We start from the raw sequence: 15193 nt of genomic DNA, 5'->3' as shown, positions 1-15193 counted from the left end.
ATGCTCTCTCCATGTCCCACTAGTAAATCCTTAATCCCACTGGTGTGAGTTACTTCATTGAGTAATTACAGTTTTCCTTGCAATTACTGGCTATCGATATAAAAGAGTAGATCCAAGCCAGCCCTAACACCCCCAAAAGACTGTGATGTGTAACCTGGCCCTCTGAAGTCCTTTTCAACACTCATTGCCCTAAATTTACTGAATTCAAGAACAAAGGTGAACTGGGAATTTCGGACATAGTTGGATTCTGACTCCCTGTTGAAACCAAAACCCATCAAGCTTCAAGACTTACAAATAAAAGAGCAAAGCACATTCTCCTAAGAAACGTGAAGTTTTCTGTACTTTTTTATGGTTTGTATCTATATCTATACAGCATGCTGTCGCAAAGCGCTTTAGTTTGAATTGTATTCTTCCTAATCCACTTTTTACACCTACGAGCATAAGACTTCTTCCATTTAAATAAAGCATAGCTTCACGGGGAGCAACATCAAGACATAACGTGGAATAACACAACTTTGCACTTGGTTGAAACACAGCTACATTAACAGAAAGTGGGGGGCTCTACTTTGGCACAGATTTCTGTTAATGAAGAATCTAATCCATAGTGTTACCCTAAAACACAGATGTCCTTCATGAAAGCATAAATTCTTTTCTATCACAACTATTTGGGAAGAAAAAAAGGCATTTAAAAGCATTTTCGTAAGTGGAAAAATCATGTGGATACAAATATTCTTCTGAGTGCTTTTCAACTTAAGTTCTAAGCAATAGGAGAAAAAAATGTAATTATCCCCAGCAAATTAAATGCAATTAACCTAAGAACAAGATAGGAAATGATGGAACGCTTCATAGCTCTGTTTTCTCAAAGAACAATAGAAGTGTACTCAGAACTTTTAAACAAACCTCTACCTAGCAAAGCAAGAATTACAAAACCAAGACAAGACAAAGAAATCCTGACAGAGGAATGATGAATGCCGCAGCACACAAAAGACGTTTTCAAGCGACTTCTCTCTGAGGGTCAGATTCAAAGCTCTCCATGCCCCTTCAAAAGCTCTTGCTTGAATGAAGGCCCTAAGTGATGAGATTCACTCCTTTCAGCTCAGTTTTCTAATGAGCATCTGGGGACCAACTGAGCAAATTCCTTCAGTCTGCTTTTGACTCAGGATGGGTCAACCTTGTATCATGAGCAGACTGCAAGGCACCAACTTTGCATCCAAGAACGAGAAGAGTTGCTAATGTAATGCAAGCAGCTCAACACCAAAATATCTCCTACTCTGCCTGCACACAACCAGGCACTCCAGGTCATTATCTGTCCCATCCTGACAGTGTGCAAAAGAGCTTCTGAAAATGACCTCAGGTCCTAGCAAAAGAAGCAACTCCTACTTTCAGTCACTTATTTTCCTTCTATTTTTCTAGGTGTCCATGCAGCAGTGCCACCAAGTCCAACTGTAATGTGACAAAGTATTTTGCTTTACTGATTTCAGCAGGGACAGCATCATGCTCCATGGCTTGTGATGAAAAGCCTTGAGACACGTTTTTGCCATAAAAATTAGGGAACTTGACAGCCCACTCCAAGAAGATCCAGGTTTTCACACAGACTTCCCTAATAGCTCTCACACCACCAAAGCCTTTGGCAGTGTAAGACCACTGATTGCTACTTATCTTAGAAAGTCTTCTTATGTAACTGTTTACAGTAAACCATATAGGATTTAGTGAGGTTGCTCTAATTAGCATTAATAGGGATGTTTCTGTGAGCATAACATCACATGCTAACCTCAAATATTTCTATAGCATCTACAGTATAAACTATTGGCTGAAACAGAACCAGCTGCGTACATTAACCAGAGGTAAACTTCAGACTCTCTCTTCCTTAGTAAAAAGGCAAGTAACGCTAAATGAGTTAGGTATCTTTGAACAATTCCATCTTTCATTTTATTCCATGTTATTTCACTGTGAGCTAAATTAAATAGGTTATGAAAAACCCAGGATAAACCTTCTCTGGCTTTGGAACTTTAGTAAAACTTCTAACATCCCATATAAAGCTTTACATGCAGCCTTCATGGAAATCATCACCTGAGAGCACCAGTAACTTTTAACATGCAGCTTTGCCTATTCCCACCAAAAGTCCCAGCTGCTTTTGGATTTACCCTTGGTAGTCTAATGCGTTGAGTAATCCAAATCAAAACAAAGGAAGCTGATTTCTGGTATGACTACCTGTAGGTGTATCATTCTCGCTGTGCTCACCCTTCATTTGGGATGACCTGCAAAAGCTGAGCTTCCTGATTTTTTTTTTTTTTTTCTGGAAATTCCTGTGGCCGCTACAGACTGTGATTAATACTCTGCTGCTAGAGGAGGAAGTACCACCAGCCACACTTTAACAAGTGTGGCACCTGAGGCACTGGGAGGTGAAACTCAGCAGGGCGAGTACTCAGCAGGGCTGGGAACAGGATCTCCTGGTAGTCTGCCATTCATTAGACCTTACCGCCACCAGCCATGCCTTTACTGTTTCTACCACAGTTAAAACCATTTATCCAGCTCCATACATCTCTTTGTAATTAGGGTTGTGTTTGAGTCATACAAAACATCAAAAAATGGAGGGAAACATCCCACCCAGAATCATTCTTTTTGCCAAACAAGTCAATATTAAAAGAGAGCAAGGTTAAAGGAAACACAAAGGTTTTGCAGACAATCCCCTACAACACGCAAAAAGTTTAAGGCAGTTATTATACTGTGAAATATATTTGGGTGCTTTGTTTGGATGCCTGACACTTGTTTTTAATCTGAGCAAGGCTTTTAATAGGAGGAAAGAAGCACTTGTTTTTAACCCAGAGTAACCAACTTTTCTTGTCCTTGAAAAACAGAAGAACTTGGGTGGAACAATTTATTCCCGCTTGTAGCAGCCCAGCGAGCAATGACATTGCATTTCTACGAGCTGAACAAAACAGCACAACCCAGCAGATCCTTGCCCTCAAACCTCTCCTGCTACGTACCTGCTGCAACCCACCACCAACCTGCCGCATGCAGATTCCAACAAAGACCTGACTGGAAAAGGTTGTGCAGGATGGGTGGAAAACAACAAACAGCTCACATTCATGCAGTGAGAAACAACGCATAGGAGCGTGCTTGCTTTGTGTCAGGCTGTGCAAACAGTGGTGGAGTTAAGGAAGTAGAGAGCTTCCTTACTGCCACAGTGGGAACGCAGTGCCAGAACACGCGGGAGACAGCGGTGCCAAACGATGCCTTCTGTGAGCAAAACAGGCAAGTTTGCTACTGCAGAAGATGAAGTAAGAAGATATCTCGGTTTACTCCTTGAAATTTTACAACATTCTTAAAAGCTCAGGACTACGCTAGAATAGGCTCCTATTGTTTTCTATCCCACACCCAGTAATAGCACCAAGGGAAGAAAAGGACACGCACCATTAGAAGGGAGACAAAATCTTATCTGCAGACACTACTTTAAAGATTCTAATTGCAGGAGATACAAATACAAAAGGAGGAAGCACACAGTAAAAAAAAAAAAAAAAGTATGCAAATAAAAGTGCTTGGTAGATAGAGTTGGAGCAGCCAACAAAAACAGGGGTCACACGGGGTTTAACACAGATAAGTCTGACTACAGCAGTACAAGGCATGGAGAGTACAAACAGCAATGACAATAAGCTGAGGAGAGCAACTGCTGTGAGCTTTTTTAGAAGAAAAACAGAAAGTAAGCCAAGCTGGAGATGAGGAAAGAGAGAAAACATCAGGTACGGCTTGGCAAGTCAAAGGACGGCTTTTCCAGGAAGACGTGCAACATGACACCACGTTCAGAAAGGAGGTTATTGAAAAGTATGAATGAGGAAAACAAGATCTGAAGAAGAATTTCTCAGGAAATACCCAAGTCCAGGTGCTATGGACTGGAAGGCAGCTGCACTAGAATAAAACAGTTCGGTTGGAAGGGACCTGCAGAGACCATAAAGTCCAACTGCCTGGCCACTTCAGGGCTAACCAAAAGTTAAAGCATATTATTGTGGGCGTTGTCCAAATGCCTCTTGAACACTGACCACCTCGCTAAGAAGCCTGCTCCAGTGTTTGACCACCCTCACAGTTACGAGATTTGTCCCAATGTCCAGGCTGAACCTCCTCTGGTGTAGCTTTATGCCACTGCTGTGTGTCCATTCAACAGGCAGATAGCAAAATACAGGAGGCATCGAAGACAGAGCTTTCTCAGGAGACAGCAGGTGTAAAGTTCACTCACTTTAAATCAATGAAGAAAGGAGAGTAAGTTATCAATTCAACATACTGAATTAAGCCATAGTGCATTATTTCATCTGGTACTTGGTTTGCTTTCAGCAAGCACAGCCAAACAGACAGTAAGACATCCTACCAAGGGATGTCCAAGATAGGCTTAATGAAGGAACAGCCTTCAGACAGGAACAAGCCACCGCTGCTCTCCAAAAAAGTCTTGGAAACAGAGAAAACATATTAATGGCCTTGGAATAAAGAGGACCAGTACAGTACATTGTGAGGGGCAAGCACTGCTCCCAGTCACAGTGGAAATCAAGGGGGTGCCATACTGGTGAAAAAGGGGAGAAGGAAGAGCATGGGCAACCATGGTGTCACCTCCAGGAGCCAAGTCTGCTCCATAAAGGGTGCGATGACACATTTGTTATTGTTACACCTGAGCAGTTCACACGCAAATTATATGGTCAAACATTTGCAGGAAATACTACAGAAATAATTTTTAAAAAATTGGGGCCTGATTACTCACGTGTTCACCACACGTGAATGTCGGTGCAACTCAATAACCACCAGTGCTGGTAGCCCAGCGCAGAGCTAGGACTTCTCATATTAGCACCAGAAACAAGCAACAACGATTTGAACAATACTTTGTTAATTTACTTGCTAGAATTCAACCCAAATCCCATTCCAAGTCCACTAGACCTTTCCAGGTCCACCGGGGTATGTGCTGTGTCCCAAGTGCCCAGTCCTGAAAGGAGCTGGGCAACTTCAGTTTGACTTGTGCATAAGTTGAACTGAAAACACAGCCACTCAAAATTCATCTAGCATGAGGATCTGGGCTGGGGGGGGAAAACAGCATTTGAGGAGTCCTGCAGGAACAAACAGTACATTTCAGTATATTTTTATAAGGCAAAAGCTGCAAGTCAGGATATCTCAATTCTGAGATGTGAAACTTGACCATCAGTTTTGGTATTTCTCATGATTCCTTCTTTGCAATAATGTGTCGGTTTAATAACACACAAAAAACCCTAACCTGTGTGAAGACAAATTAACAAGAAGTCAGGAAAAGCATTATCTTCTGAGTTATTTCCAATTTTCATACCTTAACACCCACAAAGTGCGTCATAAATACTGCTTATTTGAAATGAAACTGGTAAAGTAAACTAAATACTATTTGAGGATTGTAGGATAACCTTTTTAAAAGCACAAGCTAAGGACAAGAGAATGTTTTAAATAGCTATGGTACACAAAACATATATACACATTTTATCTTAGAATTTTTACTTTTTCCTACAATAGCCATCATTCTCCTTGCCAGTTTCTCTCATTACTGGCTTACTACTTTTTGGTTTTGTCAAACACCATTTTAGGTCTTTTAGTGCATTCAAAACTCTGAGTTTATTATTCCCATTGCTAAAATGGTGGAAAGGTGGGAAAAGATCCAGAAGGTAATTAAGAAATTCTTAAAGCTAGGAATGACCCAATTTCTTCCTCCTGCTACTGAAAGGAGGCACAAGTTTAAATGCACCTTGTCTGAGAGATGTACGTAGAGGTAAAAATAAATAAATAAATCAAAACCAACCCACTCCCTGGTATGACTAACTGTAGAAAGTTAATTTAAGATAATCCCTGTTTCAGAGGCATTTAAACAATGAGTAACTAGCTTATTTGAATTATGTTTCAGTTTTCAAGTAAATTACACATCACTATTTGCATTTCAGTAATTATTTGTTTTTAATCTTCTTATTTAACCTCTTTTAACACCACCCACAACTCCCCTCTTCTCTTGTCCTTGATGGATATTGAAATATTTGACTTGTTTCTTCATTGGGCTCGACAGAATAATCCACTCGTATGTGACCATCCCAGAAGCAAAGCTGCCTAGATGCTGAAATATAAAGCTTAACATCAGAGTTTAAAGCAACTTTACTACACAATTAAGACACTCCCAGCATTGTGGAAAGGGTAGCAGGGAATAGTAACGTCTTATACTGAAAAACCAAGATACAGCAGAGTGTATAAATTGAAGCCCAAACAATATGTTCTTTTAAGTCAGGTTAGCCCAAATGACTCAGATTCACAAGGCTGCAATAGCTGGTTACGATGCAGGCTTCCTTTCTGAGGTTGTGTCAGCAGATACACGGTTGTCCAGAGGAACTGGGTTGGGTATAACTAAACAGATATTTATTCTGCCTCAAACTCTGTGCTACCATACCTGTATCTGGTTTAAAGCTAAATTGGGCATTTCTACTCTTAATAGGAACATGGTAATGGCAGCATTAGGTGAGGGACCTTCCCTAATGGGGTGACTGCTGTGGGTTACCCTGAGTGCTCTCAGGGAGCTGCATCACCCTGGAAGCACAGGGACAACTGGATGCTTTTGACAAATGCTTGAAAATGATCTTTTCTTCAGTCTTGTGTGTTAAGGTAGAAGACCATCCAGTGTTTCCAGTGCCATGCCTTTCTGTTTGTACAACAGAAAGTTACTAAGCAATACGCGGCCACAACGATAAGCCCATTTCGAGACTTTTAAAGGGTTATAAACCTCATTCGTGTCCTCGCCAGCTCCTGCCTCGCACAGCCCCTCACTGCACAGCCACCTCCGCTCTTCGCCACGCCACCGGCGATTCCCATTCCGCAAAACAACCCTTGAAACGCGTTACCTGAAAGCTGCCAAGGCGCTTTCGTCCCAGTGCTCTTCAAACACCGAAGATGTAACTCGGGCTTCCCAGGCAGACCCCTTTCCCTGGCACTCGGCAGAGCCGAAAACACCCCTCGAGCAGCCACGCTTTCACTCCGGCGGGCTGCTTTTTCCCCGCTGGCTGCCCCCAAGCTCACAGCAACCCCCAGCGATTCGGCCACGACCCCCGGCGGCTGCCCCTTACCTGCCGGGCGCCTCCCCTGCGGGCAGCCCTCGGGCGCCTGCCGCACCGCCTGCCCCTTCCTCAGGGCGCCCCCCATGCCGCGCCTCGGCCCCCGGCCCGGCTCCAGCGCGATGGCGCCGGGCTTAGACCCAGCCCCGGGCCTGGCGCGACCCCTGGCGGTGCCCAGGCGGAGCCGGGCCGGGGCCTGGCCGATGTTAGGAGGGAGCTGCGGGTGTCTGAGGAGTGTTTTTGTGGCAATTCATGTCCCTAACTGGAAGAGAAGCACCGAGTGGGATGGGGCTGAGCGCCCCGCTCCCCTCGGGGATCCGGGAGGTCCTTGTCTTAATGAGCTCTTAATGGCCCCCTTGGTGGCTCTCCCACAACATCAGGGCAGGAGCAGAGCCTGCCGAGGAGATTCCTGGCCTAAACAGAGGAGACAAAAAGGGTGGGATGAGCAGCAGCACAACAGCTCGCTGCTGGTACCCTCGGCTCCCATTTGAACTTTCTTCACTCTTCCTTGTTACACCAAACGTGGCAATTTATCCAATCTGTGTTCTTGCTTACAGGAAACAATGACTTTTTTGGAAAGGTTTTAAAAAAATAATTGGATTTTTTTTGGTGGATGGAGCTTTTTAGCTGCACAGATTGGCTGCTGGGCTGCAGGCTGGGTATGGAAGCTGCTGGGCTCAGTAGGGCCAAACACTTCATGCCAAGACACTGCAACAAAATGCATGCTGTAGACACAGGAGCTCCTAGTCCAGTTCCTAAGACCACTGGACAATTGGTCTGTGGTCCTGAGGAAGTCACTCATGCCAAATATCCCCCATCTAGTTACCCTATAACACCTTCAGAGTTACAATTACCTTGCTAATGCTTGTTACACCCAGCGCTGAAACACAAAGGCTCTCTACTCTGACCCAACAGTAACAAACGATGAGCGACAGAGGAAAGGACTAATAGAAAGGGAAGAGAACAAGATAAAAACTTTGGAATCTTAAGGCTTGAGGCATTACCTCACAGTCCTCAGCTTTCTTTTTTTTTTTTTTTTTTTTTTTTTTTGCACACAAGAATTCAGCAATTCCCATTTGTGATGCTGTATTACTCTTACACTCTGCAGCAAGATCTCCAGTGTCAGCTGGAGTTTCTAATTAAAAAAAAAAAAAAAAAAAAGACAACTAAATTTATAAGTGGAAAAAAGTCTCTGAACTCACTGTGGGAATGATCACTGAGATTTCAGAAATAATGTCTTCAATACAGGTATCTGTAACAGCATAAATTATGATGATAATGGGGATAATAACTGTTACATGCATTCAGGGGTTATTACAGCTTCAGAATTAAAGTTATTAAAATCATTTGCTGAATAAGCTTAGGGAAGGAACTCTATTCTGCCAAACCCCATCTCAATATTTCCATAAAATGGGGACTACAAGCTGACAATCAGTCAACGTGAGAAAAATCAAGTTTAAAGAATACCATGGTGTGCTATTTCTGTCCTTGAAATCATTCACAATATATCATTTTGCTTATTGTTTTGCAATTATGTTCCCATCATGTTTGCTTTCATTAGGAAAAGAAAAAAAAAAAAACAACTCAAGTTGATGTGGTGAAGACATATTGAAGGAGAAAAAACTAAGTCTAACATTTGAGATGTTTCATAAGACTGCAGAACAGTGCATCCAAAATACTATTTTCCAAAGTCACTTTAAAATTTTAAGTATAGTAACCCAAAGAGTCTGTCATTGCAGAACAGAGCCTTGATGCTGCATCCAAAGACTAGCATTCATTTTCACCTTCTTCATCATCCCACTCCTCCCAATCTGCTGCTTCTTCCTACACAGTTTTACTTGCACACCTCACCTCTTAGCCTAGTTATTAGAACCACCTCATTAATACTGCCTTGAGGCCATTCAAAGTGCAGCCTGAGAACTTACATTCCTTAACTATTCTTTTAATCAGACCACTCCTGATCTCAGCCTTTGTAAGAAATCTCCTTTCCAGTTTTTCCATGGGCTTCATGGTTTCACATGAGTCACAGGTTGTGATCAACCCCAAGTTCCTATAAAATTCATTTTTTTTTTTTTTTCTGATTTATTATTTTGCCAGAGCATCGTCTCTCCAGTTATATCTACTTTTTTACCATGTTTGTGTGATTCTCCATCGAGGTCTGGTCTTCTGTTTGCTCTTACAATGTCCCCCAGGTTAGATTTCTTTCTGGGCGAGTCCAAGAAGTATCTAAGTTTTTATTTTAACTTCTCCTAGAATTTACACTTTCTGAGGCTTATGAAAAGCCAGGCACATCCATTTATTTTAGAATTTATTCTTAGCTGGCTGAACTGCAAGCATACATGAGGTCCAGTGCTGTGCCACTGAAATGAAAGCAGAACATGATAACAAGAATGCCACACGGAAGAGGATGAAAGAAAAATGCTGTATTACTAGTGAGATCTCCTGGTGCCTTGTCTGTCCATTACATATCTTTTCCTTATTTTCTGCCTTTCTCTCTTTGTTTTGACTCTTTGGGAGAGAGACTTTATCTTCCTCTCTGTTTAGAACATGCTTGACATTTCAATTTCTACTGCTGTCCCCCTCATAAATAATCTTCATGCTTTCCTTTTCCAGTAGCAAGGACACACATCGGAGAGCAGTCTTCAGGATCATAAAAGTTTAAGGACACCCTGGGTCCTGTAGTATCTCCTTGATACAGGCATGAATTTAAATCCCTGTTGGAGTCATAGATAAGTCTGAGCACTGAAGTTTTTGGGAAACTGAAAGTCTGTTTCAGCTCCATTCCAAAGCACTGATTTAGATATGCTTCGGGTTTGTCTTCCAGTCTGTTAGTTCCATCAACATGAAAATTTAGTGCACATCTTCAAAAATGCCATGTTAAGAAGCAGGACAGCAATGACTGTCTCATTAAAAATATCTGTAGAACAAAAGAAAGCCTTGAAAATCTCACGCATAGTGTCCTGTCTTGAATACTGGCTTATCATAAAGCATAGACTGCATAAAATACCATTGTTGGTGCTAAGAGATCAGCTGTGATAAATTCAATTAACGTGTAAGAAGTCTACAAAATATTTATTAATAAAAATAGCAATTACATTAAGATATTAACTGATAACATTTTTATAAAGATGAAATGTAAGGTGTCTCACAGTGTTCTGAAATCTTGATAAGTTATAGCAAACATTTTTGCTGCATGACTCCCAGTGAAGAACCCTGCAACAGAGTCACGATAATCTAAAGGATACATCAGTGGGACCAGTCACTCAGTTGTTTCTGAGCTAATTGATTCCCAGTTCCCTGTGGCTATTATAAAAGTGACCATCAAAATAATAGATTTCTATATATTCCATCTATATATAAACTAGGAGGAAGGTTTGTTGCAGTAAATGAAGCGCCCAGAGTGCCACCTTCTCCTTATAAGTTGCAGAATTATTGGTGCCGAATGCAAAATAACTTAAATATTCACATTATTAAAGCTGGCACAGTCCTTGTATTTTCTGCATGCCATTGAAATACCTGTCATTTTTGCAAACTTAGGTTCTTCTTACCTTACATCAGCCACCTAAGAGCTTGGCCTCTCTTATAAGCTCTTGATCTAAGCTCGTTCTGTAGCCTGCAGAGAAAGACAGGCATCTCCAGATGGCAACTCATCTTCCAGAGACAGGCTTCCACTGCTAAAGAGTGGGCCTATCCATCCCTAGCCCTTAGTTTGGACAAATTCAAGTGAGAATTCAAGCTTTCATGATGAAGTTGACAGAAGAAATCTATGTCTCTGCCTACACTACAAATGTGACAGTGTCAGTATCTTAGCAATAGTTGAGGGGCACAGTTAAGATCCGCCTGTGGTAACAGATTCTGACTTGGAAAACAATTTTGTTTTAGTGATGCCACTGAGACAGTGGCAAGCTTTCAGCTCTGCAGTTTGGAATCCCATACAGTCACCTCTACGGGTGAAACTACAAATACTGACAAGTGTCACAGCCTCTGGAAAGGTCAGATACTTCTAAGAAAACGCTGAATTCCTCCAGTCATTGCAAGCAAAACTGAGTCATCAAATCTATTAGCATTGTGCAATTCAAACACATGGACAAAATGTGGGAACGTACCCTTTGGAAAAGAAGATCTGATGATACAGAGCAAAACTTAGCTCTGTAGTTCTCTGGAGCCCCTATTCCATAAACCAGGTGTATCAGAACTGGCAGTCTTAGGGTTTTCCTAACTGTAACTTTGTAAGCACAATTGAACTGGGCAGTAATCCACGTCTTCACTTCCCATCTTCATCTAACGTGCCTTCTGGACTCCCTCGGCAATGCCCAAAACAGAGCTGTAACAGAATGCAGCTTTTCCACCCATGGGAGATGTCAAGTTTCACCGCATGGCCTTTAAGCAGCTGCTTGTTCTCTTACACAGCAGAATGAAGTAAGACGTCTTTCACCATACTCATGCTACTGGGTAAATTCAATCCCACATATAGCTGATAATAGGAGAAGACCAAAAACACATAACCACACAATACAGCTGAGTGCAGATGATAACAAATAAACCCATGTGAATGACGGCTGCAAATGTGCCATATATCTAGCTACAGAAAAGTTTTACTAGAGTATCTAGTTTTACTAGAGATACTGAAGCTTTTCTTTCTATACTTTGTATTACTTGTCATAAGGTTTGAAAAGCCAAATAATTTTATCCTTTGCCATTTAAAATGAACATTGATTTTTTTCCCCCTGTGTTTCAAAAGGAGCCCGAACCATTGCACACGTTTTTTTTTTATCCAGGAGGCTATAATTGCATAATCACAAAGCAAGGCTCCTGTCAGATTGCATCTCAATAAAAGTGTGGCATTGCTTTGTGGAAAACAAAGTTAGAGTTTCACCTCCAACTGTTGCTGTATTATTCACGGCCAAGACTTCTGCCAAGATCTCATCTTATCTTTTAAACGATTCTGTCTGGACCACCTTCTTGCACGTGTACTTTGATGTTCTTTGTTGCTCTTGTGGTGCGTTTATACTTGATGCTTTAGACATGTTTTAACAAATCAATTACCTGATTACAAGTCAGTTCTGCTGCAGGTACATTTCAAAGGGATTGCTGCTAGCCATGTTTAACCCTACCTGGCTGAGAGTAACTAGTACATCTAAACTACAAGTAGTATCTTTGGATCTACTTGCTTGACTAGCTGTTCCACGGGTAAAAACAATGAGTTGATTTTTCTTTTTATCTAAGGGAACAAGACTTATGCATTCATGCACTGCCTATTTGTCTTAGCTCCCTAGGTAACTTTTGAAACGTTGGCCAATTTTAATCAAATTTACTTAGTGGTATACATATCAACATACTAAATTTCTGTACATCTTGTGGAAAATAAAAAATAATAATAATTTTAAAAAAAAGTATTTGAGTGCAAGGAAATCACTCAAAAATTATTTCAGTCGCAAGAAGTCTTCAGGAAATGGCTTCACTCTTACATGTCTTGTTCTCTTAGTGTCTAAGCAATTTACAGTTCATCTCCAAGTAGGAAAGTAGTATTGTTACTGATGTAGCTGATGGGGAATTGAGGCACAATATAATTAAAATTCAGACTTTCAAAGGTGTTTATGCACCTCTCAATTGACATTTGATGACCTTGATTTACAGTGATTTGCCCAAGAAGTGCACAGGGAATTGAATCCAAGATTGCACCGTGCTCTTTGGACCATACCACCCAGATGGGCTGCAGTCACTTCAGAATCACACTTTGTCCAGCCTCCTTTTGGCTGGATACCAACGTGCTGTGAATAAACACCTCCTTCGGTCCCCATGGTGGGGCTGTCAAAGCCACCTACTATTAAAGAGCTGCCTCTTGGTGCACTGTCACAATACAGCCCCTGCACGACTCCCTGTCAGGGCTGTGGGACCACAGCATGAATGCTGCCCAAGCACTGAGTTCCTTCGAAGTGTGGCAGAATTTTTAGTGTTTAAAGGGCAATACAATCTAAAAGCGAGCTACACTGTGGTAGCTAAAGATTCTTTTCAACATGAGTGAGAGCTACAGATCTATGGGAAAATTAAAAATGTCCTGAACTTTAATTCATTCCATCTGATCTCACCCTACTGTGACTCCTGAGCTTGGTTACTTACCTGTAGAAAATCTCTCCTGAATTTCCATATTCAATTTTTTTTTTTTTTCACATAGCACTGTTGGGCTCTGTAGTATCTTCCAAGTATCTTTTAATTAGGACTTTCTACTACAAATAAGAATGCTCTAGCCTACAAATCTTCTAAGAGTGAAAAGATTCCTGAAGCATTATGGAGTTCATAGTTTGACAACAGACCTACGTATATGTCCAGTCTGTTACACTCAGAATTGCACAGTAATGAGAACTCGGGAGGATGTCGGATGAACCCCCTACTACCATCCAGTGCTATTTCTTTTAAAATTGCAATTTCTTGTTTTAACCACATTGTTTCAAATGTCAGAGTCCAGACCACAATTGAGACACAATCTGCAGTGGGCTGATGTATCCCGGTTTAAAGAAGGTTCTGTAGTAATACCTGTAGCACACTTGCTCACCTCTGAGAGCTTTCTTAGCTAACCAGATAGAACAGAAGATATGTGAAGGTTTTGATTTCCTTACTGGAAATTTCAGACATCAATGACAACCTCACAAAATAGATCACAACCTCACAAAAGGTTGTGAGGTTTAGGTCAGAGGTTGGACTCAATGGTCTTGAGGTCTCTTCCAACCTAGACAATTCTGTGATTCTGTGAAAACTCTTATATTTTACTACAGTTAACTCCACCCGCTCTTGCAAATTCTTCCCCTCTTTTTGTATGGACAAAATTTGACCTGGTCTAAAAGAAGAAATGTATTGACTACAGAATATAAGGAACACACTACAGACAGGAGAAATTATATTCAGGCCTGGAAAATATAACATCTAAATGCTGTGATGAGGAATTTGAGACTGCAACTGATAAGCAGGTAGATAACAAAGCAGCAAGTGTTATACCAGATACTTTATCAAGGTTCTCACAAGACACCACTAATATTGAGCAGAGGGGAGATGCAGATTGGACACATTGAAATGTACCTCGTCAGGATATATGGGATGAATAGAACACATGGTGTTGCAAATATATGGAGCTTAAGTATGCACTTAGCATATGGATAAAATAATTAACCAATTAAAGACTCCACGCTAAATGTGTGATAGAAGCTGTTACTAATAAAGGAACACAAGATAAGAGGTATGTAAAGAAGAACTCTTGATTGAAGTCTTGGATCTCCTCGTTTCAGCTAGCTGACATACTTAACTACTGAGAGCTCTTCTGTCACCAGTAACAGCGAGCACTTGTTCCCACTATGCTGTCCTAAAGAAAAACGTTGAATAAAATCATTGGACAAGTAATTTTTTCATCAATGCAACCGTGAGAAATGTCAGCAAAACCATCACAGGTAAAACAATTAGTATTTTTGTTTAGAGTTTGAAAAACATACGGTAATAAGATTTAAGGGCCACACTTTCAATCAAAACGTCAACTAGCTGTTCAAAATAAAGTGCAGCTTCTACACTGTGCCCTGAAGAACCTGCACAGTGGTGAGCATTTGTCTTTCTACTCAGTTGTGAAATTCCAGGTTGAGATGAGAGAATCCGTAGGATCTTAAAAGAACATTGCAAGATGAATAGGGCATTGTCGTGGTATTATATTCAGTGTACACAAGCTGTAAAATAGACAAATGCATTCCCTAAGGCCCCAAAGTTAGTGAATGTTCTTTTATTACTTTACATCTTCCAGGCATTTAAAAAAAAATAAAATTAACTAATTACTGCTCACAGTACCCAGGAGGCAGAATGAAGCCGCAAATAGCATTTGAAGTAAAAACCTGAGGTCATGTAAAATTTGTCTCATTTGATGTTTCCTTTTAAACCTGAAACTCAGTCTAAATCCATGGATGTTTTGAGTGAACATGAATCTTTCTGGTATAATGAAATATAAGAAACTAACATTCCTAAGTGAAAACAAGGGGCACGTTATAAGGTTTATTGGGTTTTGCTTTGTTTAAATCCAAACGCCAGAAGAAAACCTGGAGAGGAACGTATTTGTGTACCAGGTATTAACT

At 41.0% G+C, this 15193-nt stretch overlaps 1 protein-coding gene across 2 annotated transcripts in view; it reads right to left on the bottom strand.

The window, feature by feature from the left end:
• The window catches only part of TXNRD1 (thioredoxin reductase 1), a 37250-nt gene extending 30030 nt beyond the window's left edge, over nucleotides 1–7220 (bottom strand). For both annotated transcript variants that reach the window (XM_084306652.1, XM_084306653.1), the window contains exon 1: nucleotides 7101–7220. In XM_084306652.1, the coding sequence (XP_084162778.1) occupies nucleotides 7101–7176 (76 nt within the window). In that variant the 5' untranslated portion in view covers nucleotides 7177–7220. The remainder of the gene's footprint in view (nucleotides 1–7100) is intronic.
• Between the last annotated feature and the right edge of the window lie 7973 nt (nucleotides 7221–15193).

Source organism: Netta rufina, assembly GCF_964035555.1.
Source record: "Netta rufina genome assembly, chromosome: 1".
Lineage (NCBI taxonomy): Eukaryota > Metazoa > Chordata > Aves > Anseriformes > Anatidae > Netta > Netta rufina.
This window is presented reverse-complemented; position numbering and strand designations above follow the sequence as displayed.